Below are 19,018 nucleotides of genomic sequence, written 5' to 3'. Positions count from 1 at the left end.
CCAGTGTTTGGTTTCATGGATGTTCTCTAATCTCCTATTTCATTCCAATATTTAGTGTTTCTTCTGTTCCTGTTCCAGTATTTAATATTTCTTCTGCTTCTTTGCTCTTTTTATACTTTAAGGTAAAAGCCTAACTCAGTGATTTTCAAGCTCTTACTAATCCTTCCCTAATGGAGGAGCGTGGAGCTCGGAGCTTCCCCGGCGCTGAGGAAGCTGCGGTCCACCTCCTCTGCGGGCCGTAGCGGCCCTCACGCAGTCAGCTCCCGCTGCCTCCTGATTTCTTCTTCGACCCACTGGTCCTGGGAAGGTATTACTAGGTTTTCAGGTGGCTTCCTTATTGTTGTTGATTTCTAATACAGGTTTCATGACTTCAATCTGTATAAATCGAGACTTGTTTAATGTCCCGGAATATAACCTACCCTGGTAAACGTGTCAGGTGGACTTGGAAAGAGTAACTGTGTCCCAGTTGCGGGGAGTGTTCCGCAACATCAATTCGGTCGAGTTGGTCTGTCCCAGTTGCGGGGAGAGTTCCGCAATGTTAATTCGGTCGAGTTGGTTCGCGCTGTTGCCCGAGTTTTCTTACCCTGGTGACTGTGCGTGTTTTGTTGCTACTGAGGCGTGTTGAAATCTCTTGTCAATTGTAGATGATGCCGCTCTGGGAAGTTCTCAGGGAACAGTTCCGGTGGCATGTAGATTATTTCCTCTTAGTGGGTCGGCCCTTTTACGGTCATGCAACCACCGTGATCCCCGGCAATGCCCTGTATCTGGAATCTGCTTTGAGGATATAAATGCAGCTGTCCTGGGCGCTACTACTACCTGGTTTGAGGCGTTATTATAACACAGCTGCCCCAGATGTCTGCCTCACAGTCAGTGCTTGACACGCGTGTACTCTCCCACCTGGCTGACCTGTGTCGTATTTAACGAGAGTCTCTGGGAGGCAGTGTAGGGTCGGGTCTTGCATTTTTATCCAGTCCAACACTCTGCCCTCTAACTGGGGCATCCACTGATTTTGCATTTAAATCTAACAGCTTGCTGCTTTTTGTTTTCCATCACGTACCATCGGGTCTTTGAACATGAATGCCTGATAAAAAAAGTTTGGGGTACAGATATGTTCTCCAATAATAAGAAGTTTAAACTGTTTTGTGGGTCAAGCACAGGAGCTGAGAAGCACCCGCGACTGGGCCTCTGAGAGGCTGTATCAGTGAAAGAGACTCGCGTTGTGTTCTGGGCATTTGGCGCGTACAGGTGATCCCCAAGTTTCTCTCTGTAACTGAGATGTAACGTGTGTGTGCTTATATACACAGAAATTCCGACCTCTACATCCACAACCTACTTAACAACTCTGCCTGACGTTTCACAGCCATCCTTAATAGCAAGTACCCAGGTTCACATGCCTTCAGCCCCAAACTCATAATTCAAGCTAAAAAACTGAAAACTTCCCCACGGCTGGAGCTGCTCCCGAGCACGCTGCCCATGTTTCTTAGCACGCAGCACACACACAGGGATGGAGGTAGTGATTAAAAAGATACTTTATTTTAAATGTACATAGTACCGCAATTAATCAAAATAATTTATAATAGTCGACTGCCTTTTAAATACGACCTTATAGACGATGCCTTCTGAAGTTAAAAGTAATGTGGATTCAGCTTGTTTAAAATTAACCGTCTGCTGTGAAGTCTTCTAAGGAAGGAAATTATGACAAGCCCTGATCAGATAAACACCATTCCATTATTAAAGGGATTAAAACAAGCATAAATTAATTGGAACAGACCTAGCAATTTCCTGGGTTTGGTTCTTCTATATGAACCTGGCTCTTTATATTAAAACTGCATTCTGGTTTTCTACTGTAAGCAAGAAGTTCCTTAACAGCAGCCTAGGAATGCGTGTTGGTGGTGCCCGATTCCTCCCCTCCTGATGGTCACCCGCTGCTCCACTTCACACAGCGTACCCGCCGCCCCTCCCCGCCTATGCCCCAGGCCGCCCCACGGAGGGATGGGCGGTGCGCACCACCGCCCCGGCACGGGGTCCACCTTAACCTTCCAAGTGCCACTGCTGAGAGGAGGAGCCGTCACAGATTGCCATGGCAACAAAGCCTTTGTGACTCCGTGGGTCAACTGCTTTCAGGCACTGTCCAACTGACACCTGGTACAGCCGATTATTCTTCTGAAAATAAAGAAAGAGGTTGCTCAAACACCGCTGGAGGTGGCAAAGGAGACACAGTCATCCAGAAGCCGTGTGGAACATGGAAGGTTCCTTATGGGGCGCTACTAGCTCAGAACCCCTTCTACAGGCAGAATAGGAGTCCACCTGCCCCCTCCACCCCACTAAGCCAGCTCCTCACCCCAAAGGTCCACTGCTGGGACCCCCCTGACCCATGGCACTTCATGAGTCGTGGAGGGTCTGATGACCGAGTTTCTGACATGTCCAGGCAAAGGAGATTACTTAAAACCAGTTCATGCTCTTCATTATAAATCCAGACCTAAGGAAGAGAATAAAAGATCAAAACCGAAGTCCTACCCACAGCAGTCAGGAAAGACAAAGAAAGAAACGGCTTCCAGGCTGGGCAGGAAGAAGGAAAACTCATCACTTGCAGACGCGTGGCCCTGCACACAGTACCCCCCGAAGACGCCACCAGAACTCTGCTAGCGTAGACAGCCGCCGTGAAGCTGCCGGGCCCGGAATCAGCACACACAGGTCTGGTGTGTTTCCGCACACACAGGTCTGGTGTGTTTCCACACACCAGTGACGACTGGCCAGAAGAAAATTAACAATCCCATTCATAATTACATCAAAAAAGCCCAAATGCCCAGACATAAATCTAACCAGAGATAGAAGACCTATACTCTGAGAACCGCACCACCCTGATATGTCTCCTTGGGCAAGGGAAACAAAAGAAAAAATAAACAACTGGAACAACATCAAACTAGTAAAGTTTTCTGAACAGCAAAGGAAGCAACAAAGTGAGACAATTTACTGAGTGGAAGAAGGTATTCACTAGGGACACATCTGAAAGGGTTAATGTCCAAAAAAATATGAAGAACTCATCACACACACACACACACACCCCACCCCACCCCCCATACCCCACACCCCCTAACGTAAAAATGGGCAGATGCCCTGGCTGCTGTGGCTCAGTGGATTGAGCGCCAGCCCTCAAACCAAAACGTTGCCAGTTCGGTTCCCACTCAGGGCACATGCTTGAGTTACAGGCCAGGTCCCCAGTAGGGGGCGTGTGAGAGGCAACCGACGGATGCTTCTCTCCCTCCCTTTCTCCCTCCCTCAAAATAAATAAAATCTTTAAAAAAAAAATGGGCAGGGGACCTGAATAGACTTTTCTCCAAAGAGGACACACAGAGGGCCCACAGGCACATGGAAAGATGCCCAACGTCAGTAACCACCAGGGAGATGCAAGGCAACACCACAGTGAGATGTCACTTCACACCTGTCAGAATGGCCATCACCAATACACCGACAAGTGCTGGTGAGGATGTGGAGAAAAGGGACCCTAGCACACTGCTGGTGAGACTTAAATTGGTGCGGCCACTGTAAAAAGCTAAAAATAGGACCCAGCAATCCCACTCGTGGGTATGTAGCCAAAGAACACGAAAACCCAAACTTGAAAAGCTCTCTGCACCCTCGCTGCAGCCAGACACCGCAGCAGCCTGGATGCCCCACAGTGGGCTCCAACTCGGCCACAGAGAAGAAGGGCACCCGTGCCACGGCCTGGGTGGACTTAACGGGGCCTGTGCTGAGTGAGTCAGAGCACGGCCCTTATGACCCCACTGACACGTGGGCTCACCTGGTTGGGGTCGCTGTAGTCACACGCCTTCAGCACCACGAGGCCTCCCTTCTGACTCGGGCGGCCCTGGGCCACCAGGCACTTGCCGGTCTGGAGATGGTAGAGCTGTGGAAGGAGAGACTGCTTGTGAATCCCGGCATCAGAGAAAGACCAATGCTAGACTCGGGGCTTTGGGGTGCAACAGGAAAATGTTAACCAACAGTATGGACTCCCTAGGTCATCAAAAGCATCTTCATTCCTTCTAGCTGCAGTACCCAGAAGCACTAAGTACCCTTCAGAGTTGCAGGCAATTCTAACCACAGGTGCAGGCAAGGTCAAGTAGAAATTCCACCCAAAGACACGGGTTTACTAGTCTCCTGGAGGGAAGAAAATTAAACCATCGTCTCTGCACCGAACAGAATACGGGGGAAGGAAGAACAGAAGGCGGAAAGCAAACACGACCTAGTTAATGCAGACTGTGAATGCCACAGGCGATGCGAAAGCTGCGATACGCGAAAGCAGCCCCGAGGGCTGCGTCCCAGGAGGAGGGCTGCTCCCTGCGCTGAGACCCGCCGTCGAGGAGGGCGCAGTCGTGGTGAGGGGCTCTGCTACGTGGACACACTCAGCACCTGTCTTCACTGGAGGAGGAAGCACCTAATAACATCACCTTGACGTTTTTTTTTAACCTTAGAAGACAGAACAAGAAGGGAAAAGCTCTGGGCTTCTTGCCAGCCGTCCCACAGTGGAAACTGGGCCGTGATTACAGAACCTACACATGATTTAGGAAAAAGGTATGAATTTCTGGCTAGATCCGTAAGATTTAAGTGTGATTATAAAATTGAAGAAATTCTGCCCTGGCTGGTGTGGCCCAGCGGATTGCAAACCAAAGGGTTGCCGGTTTGATTTCCAGTCCGGGCAGATGCCTGGGTGGCAGGCCAGGTCCCCAGTAGGGGGCGCACAAGAGGCCACCACACAATGATCTTTTTCTCCCTTCCCCTCTCTAAAATAAATAAATAAAATCTTTGCAAGAAACAACAGGGAACATCGAGGCAAACGAGGTTGATCAGCGGGGTTCCTGTGCAGCTCAGAGGACCACCGACATCGGAGGTGAAGCCTCACCGAGACCACGCCCACCTGTTGCTTCCTGTCTACAGTTGGTTCCCAGAGCTGACGCCAAGCAATATGCAGCTGCCCCAACTTCTTTTGTTTTCCGTATTAGACAGGTTTCTGCCCAGTGAATTTTACCCTCGTACCGCTTTTCACATTCATACTTACACCTATGTGGGGGGCAAGCGTGTAACTTAGGGAAGTCACAAGTCACGTGCTCTCAACACTGGCAGGTAAAGGACCCTGACAGCAAAGATAATATCATTTCTAAAGTCTTACACCTGAGTAGAGGAAACTCATAAGAATGTGACGGAAGGCAAGTCAAAGTCTATCACTAAACATCGGTTAAGTCTACACTGTCATTTACTTTATCACACACCTTTGAATGAAGTACTTTGACAGATGACTTCCTTACCCTGCCACGCTGTAGGACTTTGGGGCGTTTCGGCCCTCTGTTGATGAAGAGGGGCTGCTGGGGTTTGGCATTGGGCCCCGATATCTGCATCTCCGGGTAGATGTTGTCCAGATACCATTTGAATGATTTACAGCCCAACTTCCTCCTCAGTTCCACACGCTCACTGATATTTCCATAGCTTCTTGTCCTCAGATCAGGTCTTAAGGAAAAATACTGCTCCTGAATTGAAAAGAGAGTGGGTTCCTGTTAAACTGAGTATCATCAAGTATTTCTGCGGTGTTACTGGACAAGTGAAAAAATGGATAATGAGCAAAAGTATTTTTCATGCCATTTTTTTCTGGATTCTGACTGAAAATGTCAATGGGAAGTTTTTATGCAACTAGGCCCATAATTGACAATGATAATAAGACATCTGAAATTTTAAGACACACAATTTCAGAAATGGGAAAACATGTAAAAAGAGCACCGTTCACTGATTCTAACTTGTATCCCAGGGTCGATGCAAAAGGCCACACAGGAGGCCGGCAACATGCACCCCGTCCGACACCAGGCCACCCCTAGAAATCACCGAGGGCCCCAAGGACATTCTGTCTCTGTGTGTGGCGTCGACTGCTGTTTACCACGTTGGAGTTAAAATCCAGAAACTGAAACCATTTAAGGACTAGAAATAAACTTACTACCTATTGACATGACATGCTGGGGACGAAAGCCCGAGCGAGGAGCTGGCCTGCTCTGCCCGTCTGCACACCAGGTCAGCCCTCCACCTGTGACTGCCACGTGGACGAAAACACGCAGCTTAAAATGAAAATGTTTTACCAACTTTCAGGTAATTATGGCTGCTCTTTTTCGACACATTAAAACTAACTTTGAAAGGTCAGCTGCGATGCAGACTACGAGGTCACCGTTTGGAGTCTTTGTATCGTGGCGCTGAAACCTACCCGTGTAGCCCGTCTCGCTGTCAGAATGGACCTTTTACCCGTGCGCGGTTTCTGTATCTTCCTGCCGGATCGCTTGGGAAACCCTGGTCTGCGACGTTCTTCCAAGTAGATGAACTTCACTATGTGGTATCCAGAAAGTTTACACTCGTAAACACCCCTGCGGACCTCAGCAGACAGGCTGTGCTGTGCCGGGAGCTATGAGACTCGGGGCGGGGGGTGGGGGACTCAAGCGCCCCGATGCTCATTCCCACCCAAGGGCCTGAATGCTACCATTTGCTCTAAGTATGAGCAGCCACTTTCCTTGAGGTGGGAGGCTCCGTGACTCATTTTCGAGAAAACACCTGCTGCATGCCCCAACAGGACTCCCAAACACCCCCGGCTGCGATCCATCCTCTCATACAAGAAGCGCTCCACGGGGGACACAGCCACAGCTCAGACGCTGCCCACGCTGCTCCTGGGGACAGCCGTGGTCCCTGGCCTGCAGCAGGGGGGCCCTCTGCATGCTCACTGTGAACGCGGACGGGGAGCGCTGTGACATGGCGAGACCAACACACTTAACTGTTTTCACCCCTTCACGTGACACACCCTTAGATAGAACTGGCCTTTGCTTTCAACTCCTGAATGAACTGGCAGCGAGGGACGCAGTTGGCTGCCAATGCCTCGCCTGCAGCTGAGCACCATCCACGCACGTGGTATCGACGCAGTGGAATTTCACACACGCTGCCCACCCAACCGGAGGACAGCCGGGCCCCGGAGGACGACCTGGGGGTGCCCAGGGCCCCCTGGGTTTGTGATGCTGTGACAGCTGCCGTGTTGGACAGCGGTGATTCCAGGACGACTAGTGTGACGCGGGGCCTCAAGGAGCTCAGTCCAGTGGCGGGAAGAGGAAGAAGAGGGCAGAGACCTGCCTCTACTCCCCAAGTCCAGCATCGCTTCATCCACGTCACTCCCTGGGGACACGGGACATACCCCTCCACCTGCACTCTGTCTCTGTACCCCCCAGACCCGACACGGGCCCAACAGACGCTTGTTTAAAAAAACTGAATGTGGCCCTGGCTGGTGTGGCTCAGTGGATTGAGTGCTGGCCTACAAACCCAGGGGTTGCCAGTTCGGTTCCCAGTCAGGGCACATGCCTGGGTTGTGGGCCAGGTCCCCAGTAAGGGGTGTGCACAAGGCACCGACACAATGATGCTTCTCTCCCTGTTTCTGCCTCCTTTCCCTTCTCTAAAAATAAATACATAAAATCTTAAAAAAAAACAAAACAAAACAAAACTGAATGTGCACAGTGGCATTTTCATCACAGAAAGTGGCACTAACTCAAATGTCCATCAGCTCACAAAAGGATCAACAAAATGGTGTCACACGATGGGATGCCACTTGGCAATAAAAAGGGACTGATACGTGGTACAACATGGATGGACCTGAACACGCCGTTCTGAATGAAGAAAGGGTCACAAAGGCCCTGTGCTGTGAGACCACACTCGTGTGACTGGTCCCGGTGACAAAGTCAGGAGGCAGATTACTGGTTACCTAGGGCCGGGGGAGGTGGCGGCTGAAGAACATGGAGTTTCTTTGGAGAGTAATAAAATGCTCTAAAAAATGATTTCTGAATCAAACCTCAGTAAAGCTGTTGCCCCGGCAATGGTGCTGCAGGCTGCATCTGGGGCGGGGGTGGGGGGGGGACACCACCTGAGTGTTGCGCACGGGAAGCCCCACGAGCCACCGAAGGAGCCGCGGCTCTGGGCTCTGGGAGCTGCAGGGGGACTGAGGAAACTCAAGAGAAACAGTTCCTTCTGCTGTTGCCTATCTCGCCTCTCACCGGCTGGGCCCTCGGAAAATGAACAGAAGAGTCGAAACGAGAGAGAGGCAACTGGGTGAAGAGGAGAGGGAGCTCCACGGAAACATGTGCGGGGAGAGCAGCCAGAGCTGTCCCCGCAGGAGCGGGCGCTCACCTTGTATTCATCCAGCCAGACATGCGCCAGCCTCAGCGAGTTGTGGGCCATGGTGTCCCGGCCTTCCGGAGAGCCGTAGGGCCGCCTTTTTCGGAAAATGTGCCCGACTCTAGAGCAAGGGATGATGAAGAGTTTACCGCCACACATCCAAATCTGGTCGGAAGCAAAACACGTGTTAATGGCTGCCCGCGGGGCCGTGAGATCGGTGTGTGCGCGGTCTCGAGCCCAGCCTGTGAAGCGGGTGTCTGCGGGGCTTCCAAGGCCTTTTATCTTGTTGAGAGACGGCTATTCCAAAAGGAAGTCAAAGTGCACTTGTTACAATTACCTGTCAAAGTCAAGTTTGAAATAACGCAGTATTCTTTTACTGCCGTGTGTCTGAAGTCTTGCTTACTACACACTGTTTCAGCAGATCAAGAAGCTTGATCTGTAGGACTTAGGGACAAGGAGTGCTTACTAACAGGCCCTGTAACTCTAGTTTTACAGGAGCTTTTTCATAAAAAATATATATGCTTTTTTAAAATAAAACATGCAGAATAACTAGGTCAAGATTCAAGACATCTTAGATCTGGTCTGAATTTTATTTTTTACTGAGTTACCTTATACGTTACTTTAATTTTTGTGGGACTCAATTACCTCATTTCTTAAACTAAGACTGAACTAATATCTATTATTCCTTTCAACTTTTAAGGTTTTAAAGACGATGTAAGAAAAGCTACCTTTTAAAAGCACTGTGGCCAGCCCTTGGCGGAACCGCCGCAGGGCCACGGCCTGCGCACAAGGTACCGTGCTGACGTTGGAATGTGGCCCAGCTCTCCAGACCGGGCGGTGGGGAGTGGGGCCCCGCAGCAACCCCCCTTCTCTTCCTCCACGTGGAGGTGCTTGCGCGCACACAACGTTCAGTAAGCAGTGCGGGGGGTGATGACCTGTTTGTCGTACGAGCTAGACCACTTCTGGAAGGGAGATGGGGACCTGTGAGCGGTTTCCAGGGAAACAGGTGTGTGCCGGGCAGTCTTGGGCAGTTGGGGACATCTGGTCCCAACTGTGACTGTGTCCAGCAAGGACAAAGTGACATTAAATGCACATTAAGTCTTATGAATTTATGCCAAACCATTCATCACAACTGTTCCTTCTGGATTCTTATCAAACAAACAAACAAGGCTGCTTCCATGCTTCTGACATTCTGAATGGACATTATCCACATCACAGGTTATGGCAAAGCGGCATCCGTTACGGACGATTTCTTAATGATCAAAGAGAACACACAGAAAGCACGGGAGCACGGACGCACACACGAATGACTAAGCATGTAAAAAACGTAAAATCACCCGAAACGATATCTCCAGGTTTTCTCCTCCCCAGATGTCCATGCCGCTGTCGTACCGCCCGAGCTCATCAAAGTAGTCCCTGTTCATGGCAAACAGCCCTCCAGCCATCGTGGGTGACCTGGAGAAGCAGGTGTACTGCGTCAGTTCTACACGGTCAATTTTCTTCTTGTTTTAAAAAGTTTGTGGTAGCTTTGGAACATCACTGATTAAAAACGAGGTCACCTATTATAAAACATTTTATCTAATTCCAAGGAATGAGCTGGCCCACATGACCCCATTTTCTAGGTCACTAGTGATAGGCTACATAATGGGTGATGAAGGCTATGTTTCTAAGTCCCAAAAGTACTTTTCTTCATTATCACTGCTGTTGACAGAAATCCACCTGACGTGGATTATATAACTCCGTCCAGCAGTCTCAGAGGCGCTGGGATGAAAACTGGACTCCAGGGCCCCAAAGTGAGACCAGGCAGCCTGGCCCCTTTGAATTCGACTCCAAGGGGTGTTAGGCCAGAGGCTCTCAAGCAGGCTGATTCTCTCTCTAGGCAAGCATCTCTCTTCCTTCTGGAGACATATTTTAGCTGTCTGGGTGGGGGTGCCTCTGGCATCTGATGGATTGAGGCCAGGGATGCTGCTAAATAAAGAATTCATCAGGCCCAAAAGGTCCAGACTGTCAAGACTGAGAAACCCTGTTAGTGAGAGCGAGCAGTGGACTGGCCTCCCTGAAAACGGAGCCTAGCTTCCAGGCGTCTCCCCTCTGGAACCCGACGCCTAAGCTGCCTGCCACAAGTGAAGTAAAACTCTCTGTGCAAGAACACATCACCGCAGGTGTGAATTTCTTTGTGATTTTTCATATACAGTGTCTGGGACTAAACAAAAATAACCAAGCAAGCCAGCGAGGAGTCAGGAAGCTGAGTCGCACGGAAGGAAAACCAGCTAAACCGTCCACAGTGAAGCGAACGTGTACGGTATCAAACAACGGACTCTCCTTTCGGGCAGAGACTCCAAAACAACTGGTCAACACGTTCAAGCACGCAGGGTCAGATGTTGGCAGACAACTGGACGCCATCAAGAGAGAAGACAGACGTCTGCGTGTCCGAAAACGCTTCTGACACAGACGGGAAGGGAATTTGGGTAGCCGCTGGACACGACTACCTTCCAAGGAAACAAAGACAAGACTGTTGCTGACTTCCCACCAGGAACAGTGGAAGCCACAAGGTTCTAGAATAAAACCTTCAAAGTCCTGAAAGGACGTTATCTGCCAATCTAGAACTGGGTGTGGAGTGAAATTATTCTTCAAACTAATGGTGGAATGAAGACATTCTGGAAAGAGACAGACAGGAGTAATCGCCGGAAGGTCCACCTGGAAGAAGTACTGCGGTGTGCTCTTCAGTCAGGATGAAAGGAATCCCAAATGCAAGTCTGCGGGGCGGGAAGAACAGAGTAGCCCAACAGGAGGACATGTGGGTAACCCCCAGTGAGTCGTGGCTACAGGTCTCATAAGGGACCATGGACATTTACACACACACACACACACACACTTCAACAACGTAACGGGGTAGCTGGACGGGGAACAGGCTGAGCTCCTTGCGCCGTGTGGAGGAAGCCCCAGTTTATGTCACACTTTGGTAAGGCAGGGACGCGAGCCCTAGTCCTCAGGGTAACCACTGAAGTGACAGCACATAAGCGACGACACGCTGCTGATGGGGGACACGTGACCTCAAACCACGGAAAGACTGAAAGCGGAGGGGAAGGAAAGGGATACGTGGGCGGCTGGCTCGGCCGAGTGAGCTGACGTCAGACTGCAACACGAAGCTGCAGCACGCGAAGTACAGAGCGAAACAGCGCTCGTGACGGTAAGTGGCTGCGTTCACCGGAAGGCTTAGTGATTCATGAATCTGCTACAATGGCCTTGAAATATATGAAGAAAACATGTAAAGACCTATGAGGAGAAACACGTGGGAAACTATCACTTTCAATGACTGATAGAGCATAGGAATTAAAAGTTAATAAAAACGTGGAATATTTGAGTAACAGAATGAACCCGACCAAACTGCTACAGAATCCCGTCTTTAGCAACTGCAGAAAACACAGATTGTCCAGCCTACAAGGAATATTTACAAAGACCAGTGCTGCTAGACCATGAAGCAGACCTCACCCATCCCTCCTGACCAAAGCCGTGCAGTGTAATTAAATGGGGGCAAGTAAGCACTGCCGCATCTCCCAGCGTTTGGAAGATAGGCGGTGGAGCAGCGCATTTGCTACTGATCAGAGAGAAGCTATTACAATGAAAATGTTTTAAAACAAATGATAAAAATAACGTGTCATCTCTTAAATACACATATTAGAAAAGGGAAAAGGCTGAAAACTTAAAAATATCTGAACATCCAACTCAGGAAGTTAGCTGTAAACAGAAACAGCGTACAGAAGGGGAGGAAGAGGGAAGCGGAAGGAGGGCAAGGGGGGCTCGTCCTCACCGCACAAAGGGGAGTGCCACATGGTGTCAGGGGGCAGCCGGACAAGGAACAGCTCCCATCGGTCACCAAAGGAGCCAGGGTGGTGACCACAGACACTGCACTGCACACCAGCCACAGCCGGGGCAGTGATGGAGGTGAGCCACCGTCCTGACCCTAGGAGGGGCCCGGGCGGCGAGATGCGGATGACCCCAATGACCCCAACGAAACCGGCGGGGAGAGTTTGCCTTTGAGCCGCTTTCCACCCTGACTTCTATTTGATTTGTTACTCAATACCTGTTTTTGATTAAAAATATTACAAATTAGAGAAAAACACCCACAATGATGGTAAAAAAGGTAAAAATGGGCAACTGCACTAAAACTGAGAATTAGAATACATTCAACAGTCTGGGTACTTCCACTGGCAAAAGAAAAACACACTTCACTGGCCACACACACAGCAGGTCCGGAAAAGGGATGCACGGCCAGACGGAGGCAGCGAGGACCGGGTGTGTGGTCACAGGCCCAGCATGTCCCCGGAGAAGCCCTGCCTCCCAGCGGCAGAGCAGGGGAGGGCAGTGAGTGACGAGAAGGGCTGCAGGCCTGAGAGGAGGAAGTCAGACGAGATCTGGGCGCGCTTCATTCTCGGCCCTTGGAGAGCAGAAGGCAACCACCCCAGACACCTGGGGCTAGCCAGTCCAGGAGCCTCCCGAGAGGAGTCTGGCCCAGCTGACAGGAAGCTGGCAATCACCCAAAGCCCAGCAGAGGTGCCAACAGCACCCTAGTCACACCCAAGGTACTCGGAAAACATTACCTGCTACAAATGAGGAGGGCCCGCCCCATGACCAGCAGGCTCCCTCCAGTAAACCAGAGGCCGTGAATAAGGATGCTGGGAACAGCACTGCTTGTAATGTAAGACGACCACCACCACCACCACCCACGCCACCCCCCCCACCCCCAGAAACAACGCAGCTGCCCCGCCAGAGCAACAGGCAGACAAGCAGTAACGCATTAGCCACTAGAACAGAGCGCCGTGCAGCACTGTGGGGTCCCCCCAGGCAACGCTGAGCACACACAGACCAAACCGTGAGCCCCACGGCTTCATCGGGATGAAGCCCGAGAGCGGCGGAAATGAACGTGCTTCTGAGAGATGCCCACCCCGCAGTGGGCTGACGGGGGCCCCAGGGGCTGATCACCAGGCCGGACAAGGCGCCAGGCGCCAGCATCACAACCACCTATTCGATGGTGCGCGCAGGTGTACTTTGTACATGCGCTATTTCACAGTAGAAAGGTTTAAGGAGAGTGGGTCGAAGAACTTTAAAACAAATACAGACCTCGGGAAGAGGCAGGAGAAATGCAAAAGAAAACAAAACAAGAAAGGAGAGCCCATGCAAGAGCAGACTGGCCGCACTGGAGAACAGGGTGAGAGGCGGGAAGAGCGCGGCCCGGGACTACACTGCAGCTGTGCTCAGACCCCAGCTAAAACCCCAGCTGGGGGACAGCCAGCGCTTCCCACCCTCCACAGCACCACTCACAAACAGGGGGCAGTGACTGCCACGGGCCACAGGCAACCCGGCGTGTGGCCGACTTCGCTTGCCTTCTGAACCCGTGAGGGCACGGGCAACCTCTCACTCAGTAATCTTTGCTCAGGGCGTGGCAGACCCCACAAAACAGGGTAGGCACTCGGTTTTAATGGGTAAATTAAGCCAACACTTCTGTTTCTTGCAGAGGAGGAGGAATTGTCTTTAAAATGATGTTTCCCCTTTGAAGTAGCGCTGGTGAGTGTGTCCCAAACACAAGGCAGAAACCTTACTTTATTGGTGCAGTAGCTCCTCCCGGCCCTCCGAGCTCAGAAGGGGGAATGAGGTCCCACTTGAAGTGCAGGCCCCAGTTGAAGCCCCCCCGCACCACGGGGGACGAGCTGTAGGCCAGCGTGTCTGCGCTGATGATGTCGATCACTGGGCACACAACCGTCCGCCGGTCCTCCTGGATGGCGGCCAGCAGGGGCTGCAGCCACATTGTGTTCACTTCACAGTGGCTGTCCAGGAACACCAGGACTTCCCCTGAGGAGGCAAAGACACGTGTACAGTGCGCAAAAAACGTGGGCGTGCGCTACACACGGGAGCCCACTATACACGGCATAATGCGGTACCTGATTTTTTTAAATAAATCATTCAACTTAAATTTAAAAGGAAATTTTTTTACCACGATCATAAATGACAGGATCACCAACCTCACACAGAGTTAACCATAAGAAGAAACAGTGTAATCAATATAATGTAACTAACCAGATACAGTTTCAGCAGGAGATTGCAAATTTGACACCTATTCTGTCTTTTTGAAAGGGTTGAGATAAGTGTAAGCAAGAAAGCTTTCAAAGATACGGTGGCACCAAAGGCACTTTCTCCTTGATGGACTCAGGAGTAGTAAGAGGAAAATTCTAAAAAAAATACTTTATAGTTATGTAAGCCTATTTTTAAAAAGATTTTTTTATTTTTGAGAGAGGGGAAGGGAGGGAGAAAGAGAGGGAGAGAAACAGATGTGAGAGAGAAACTATGGTCAGTTGCCTCTCACACACGCCCCAGCTGGACACCAGGCATGTGCCCTGACCAGGAATCAAACCAGTGACCTTTCAGTTTGTGGGACACGCCCAACCCACTGAGCCACAACAGTCAGGTCTCTAAGTCAATTTTTAATATGTATATTTACCCAACGAAAACGAGGCAAATCACCAGGTATGCCTTTGTACTTTGAGAATTATTGGCATAATTCAAATCTATGAATTATGAATCTATTCATAATTCAACAGTTTGGGTATACATACTTTAAATTATGTATTCAGAAAATTAGGAAACTTCAGTTGCACTTGGGTTTGGGCTCTTCTGCTAACCTAGGTGGACAAGACGGGAACGTACCTTAGGGGCAGAAGTTCAGACCTGTGAGGACTCTGGAACTCACCGTGGAGTCTGTGCCTGTGGACAGTGGGGCTGGAGTTTGGCAAAGGTCTTTTCCAAACTGAACAAGCCAGCTTCCCTGCAGGCAATGCCTCTGAGGGACCACTTTCCCAGACCTCTGCAGACTCAGCACAGGTGCCCGGGGAGGTGCTCCTCACTCAGCACCACCGTGTGACACCACCAGGGGGAGCTATACCTGTCGCGTGGGCCGCTCCGATCATTCTTCCTCGAATTAACCCCTCACGCTTCGTGTTTCTTATCACTTTAATTTTTCCAGGGAGCTGTGTTTGGACAAATTCATCTAGTTGTCCTTTCAAATCATCTGAAAATAAAAGAGTCCAATAATTATTCAAACCCCGTAAAACACATATGAAGACATTTCATAGCTGCTCTAAAGTTGCACCTGGTACCTGCAACAGTCTGTCTAGTAAGTGTAACAGTCGTCCGCTCTGTTTTGAGCGAACACTGGCTCAGCCTGTGAGAAAAGAACAGGGAAGAAAGGAAGGGCGGGTGCTGCAGTTGCGGCCAGGACAAATGTCACCTCAGTGACACAGTCGCTCGCGCTTCGACTGCACCCAGCACAGTGTTCTGCATACAGAAGGTTCCGCTGACTGCCCCTCAACCGGTTTTAAAACGAAGAAAACAGGGGAAAGTGTCTTTAGTTCCAAAGTAAGTTATCAAGTCTGACAACTCTTCAGAATAATTGAGAAACAACTCCTGCTGCCCCCGACCAAAAATTATGTAATAGCAGCAGCAACCTTCCAAGGGGGAAAAAACTGTTCCCGCTTACTAGGTGACCCTTTCGTTTTGATGACAGTTTCCTTTGCTGTCCGAAAACTTTTTAGTTTGATGCAGTCCCACCTGTTTATTTTTCGTTTTGTTTTCCTTGCCCGAGGAGATACAGTATTACTAAGATCAGTGTCAGAGATTTTATTGCATGTTTCCTTCTGGGAGTTTGATGGTTTCAGGTTTTACACTTAAGTCTTTAATCTAATTTGAGTGTATTCTTGTATGTAGTGTAAAAAGTTGGTCTGGTTTCTTTTTTTCTTTTTTTTTTTTTTTGCACGTGTCCAGTTTTACTAGCACCATTCACTGAATAAACTGTCTTTATTCCATTGTATGTTCTCGCCTCCCTTGTCGTACATTGATCATATAGATGTGCGTTTGTTTCTGGGCGCTCTGTGTGGTTCCACTGTCTGTGTGTCTGTTTTCACGCCAGTGCCAGGCTGTTTTGCTGGCTGTGGCGTTGGAGCACCGTGTGCATCAGGCAGCGCGAGTCCTCCAACTTTGTTCTTTCTCAGGATCGCTGTGGCTACTCAGGGTCTGTTGTGGTTCCATGTAAATTTTAGGACTATTTGCTCTAGTTCTGTGAAGAATGGCGTTGGTATTTTGATGGGAATTCATTCAATCTACAGATTGCGCTGGGTAGCATGGAAATTTTAACAAAGTTATTTCTTCCTATCCATGAACACAGTATATGCTTCCATTTATTCGTATCTTCCTCAATGTCATATAATTTTCCAAGTACAGGTCTTTTACTTCCTTGGTTAAATTTATTCATTAGTATTTCTTTTGAAGCAATTGTAAATGGGATTTTTTTTAACCAGCACATGAATAAACTTTAGGTAAAAGACTAATGGGAAGTTTTACAGTGTGGGTGAATCGAAGTAAGAATACTGCAACCAACAGATTAACCTTTACATCACCAAAAATGCAGCAACAGATACCACGTGCTGCTTTTTTTTAGTTTGCATTCACTATTTTCTTGGTATTAGTTTCAGGTGTACAGCTTAGTGGTCAGACAATCATATACTTTACCAAGTGATCCCCGGTATTTCCAGTGCCCACCTGGCACCGTGCATAAATGCAACACCGCTGACCACGTGCCCTGGGCTGCACTGTACAGCCCTGTGACTGTTTGTTACGGCTAATTCATACTTCTCGATCTCTTCCCTTTTCACATCTCTGCCATGTCTATCAATTTCAGCATGGCTGCTCCCGAATATCCTTGTCTGTAAGGCAGTTCAGCTAGCCTCTGAGCAGGTTATTCTGGGTGATTGTTCAGTAACGCAGCTGTGATTCCAGTTCGGTCCTGGCAGGAGGTGAGTGTAACTTCCACCTACTCTGTAGCCATCGTGGAACAAACCCCAATGGGACTGTTTTCCTAATTCCTCTTTCTGATAGTTTCTTACCGGTGTATAAAAATGCAACCAAATTCTGAATACTGACTTTGTACCCTGCTACTTACTGAATTCATTTATCAGTTCTAGTGGGGTTTTGGTGGAATCTTAAGGGTTCTACACATAATGACGGTTTTACTTCGTCCTTTCCAATTTGGATGCCTGTCATTTCTTTTTCCTGTCTGACAGCTGTGGCTGGGACCCCAGTACTTCTTTTTCCTGTGTGACAGCTGTGGCTGGGACCCCAGTACCGTGGTGAACAGAAGCAGTGAAAGTAGACATCCCTGTCTTATTTCTGACCCTAAGGAGAACACAGTTTCTCCCCGTTAAGTATGTGTGAGTTGTCGGTTTGTCATACATGGCTTGAAATAAAAGATTTTTTTTTTTTAAACATAAGTCAAGGGAAAAATTTCAAGGGCGAAATTTGGGTAGAGATTACCGAGGTAGAGCAGCCTCTCCAAGAGCACCCGCACTCACTGGACAGGCATTTATCTGTGGCCGGCTCCATCGCAGTTGCGTGCACAGGGCTCTCCCACCCACCGAGTGTCGCGTGGCAGCGCAGCTGATGCTGTGAGCGCTGCAGGGAACAGCAGCCGAGAACCCACGCTACGGGACGCAGCGCTCCTTACCGAAGTCACTGTCGTCGTCCACAAGGATGACTTCACGGAGAAGCTGGGCTGGCGTGCGGTCCAGGACGCTGTGTACTGTCCGGAGCAGAGCCGACAGGGCTTCGTTGTAGAAACAGATGACGACACTAGCAACCGGCAGGTCCTCTGGGTACGTCTCGTCTTTACATCTGCAGAGGGGGATGAGAAGAACCCCAACACTGCACCAGGCTTGACCGTTTGAAGTCATTGTTACTCACTGATCATTAACTACTGCCTCTTTTAGCCTCCTCCTTGTATCATAACAAGTTTTTTAAAGCTACTCAAGAAAACAATGTGGTTTCTTACTCCAGAGTTTTCCATTTCTTAGCAATTTCTCCCTGACACGTGTTGTTCTGCTTATGTTTAGGTCAGCATTTTAATTGATTTTTCTTCTTTTTTGGTACCTAGGTTACATAAAATCATTTGAAGTTTTTAATGCCGCACTTGTAAGCTGATGTTCAGCTTCCCCTCTGTGAGGTTTCCAAAGGCAGTAACAGAAATATAAAACTTTGTATTTGAAAATTTTATTTTTTGCCCAACAGAAAAAAACACGAGTAAACTGTGATAATGAAAGAGCTTCCATGTAAGCAACTAATAAGTGGCTTTATATGATGACAGTAAAAAACCACTCACAGACTCAAACCCGGAATTCCGTGCTCTGCATGTCAGACAGGAGAGCCCGCCAGCGTCTGGGCCCTGCCCACCCGAGCCTTGTGCCGCTCGCCCACTGCTGCCAGAGTGGACCGCGTCCGTCCCTTTGGCAAACCGTGCCGTTCCGGGCCTCCAGCTGCTCCCCACTCCCTGCATCGCTGCTGGGTCACCACCGCTGTGGAGCCTCCCCTGACCACTCTGGTTTGGGGGCCACTGCACCGGTTCCCGTCACAGAGCTCATCCCCTGCTACTACAGTTACCTGCGCCCCTATTTCCCTCCCCTGCTAGACTGGGAGGCCTGTGAACCCACAGACGTCGTACTCGGTTTATCTGAGGCCTAATACAGTGTTTAGCAAACAGAAGACGCTCAAACCAGCCTGTATGTGGAATGACTGACCAGCTGTGAATGAAAAAATAAATTGAAGTTAAAGCCAAATTCTCATCAGTCCACCTCAAAAAGCAACCATATGAATAAAAAGCCTTTGATGAAACAAAAATAATGAAAACATAAAGTGAGATGATGAGTAAAATTCTTATCCTTTTTGTCATGAATCTAATTAATATTTTTAAAAACTTATGCTTAGAAGGTTATATAATTATACACAGTTAGTACCTCTCTCC

At 49.3% G+C, this 19,018-nt stretch overlaps 1 protein-coding gene across 12 annotated transcripts in view; it reads right to left on the bottom strand.

Moving 5' to 3' along the window:
• Window positions 1-1,511: 1,511 nt before the first annotated feature.
• The window catches only part of GALNT11 (polypeptide N-acetylgalactosaminyltransferase 11), a 40,452-nt gene continuing 22,945 nt past the window's right edge, over window positions 1,512-19,018 (bottom strand). For 11 of the 12 annotated variants that reach the window (XM_053926138.2, XM_053926137.2, XM_053926139.2 and 8 more), the window contains 9 exons: window positions 17,729-17,895; window positions 15,116-15,241; window positions 13,779-14,028; window positions 9,516-9,633; window positions 8,191-8,343; window positions 5,301-5,519; window positions 3,800-3,904; window positions 2,342-2,479; window positions 1,512-2,163 (listed from right to left, as the gene is read on the bottom strand). In XM_053926138.2, the coding sequence (XP_053782113.1) occupies window positions 2,032-2,163; window positions 2,342-2,479; window positions 3,800-3,904; window positions 5,301-5,519; window positions 8,191-8,343; window positions 9,516-9,633; window positions 13,779-14,028; window positions 15,116-15,241; window positions 17,729-17,895 (1,408 nt within the window). In that variant the 3' untranslated portion in view covers window positions 1,512-2,031. Of the gene's footprint in view, window positions 2,164-2,341; window positions 2,480-3,799; window positions 3,905-5,300; window positions 5,520-8,190; window positions 8,344-9,515; window positions 9,634-13,778; window positions 14,029-15,115; window positions 15,242-17,728; window positions 17,896-19,018 lie in introns of those variants that run through there. The other variant, XM_053926144.2, reaches the window with a different exon arrangement.

This window comes from Desmodus rotundus, chromosome 6 (assembly GCF_022682495.2).
Source record: "Desmodus rotundus isolate HL8 chromosome 6, HLdesRot8A.1, whole genome shotgun sequence".
In the NCBI taxonomy this organism is placed as follows: Eukaryota; Metazoa; Chordata; class Mammalia; order Chiroptera; family Phyllostomidae; genus Desmodus; species Desmodus rotundus.
The sequence above is the reverse complement of the archived record's forward strand: the minus strand, read 5'-3'. Positions and strand labels throughout refer to the sequence as shown.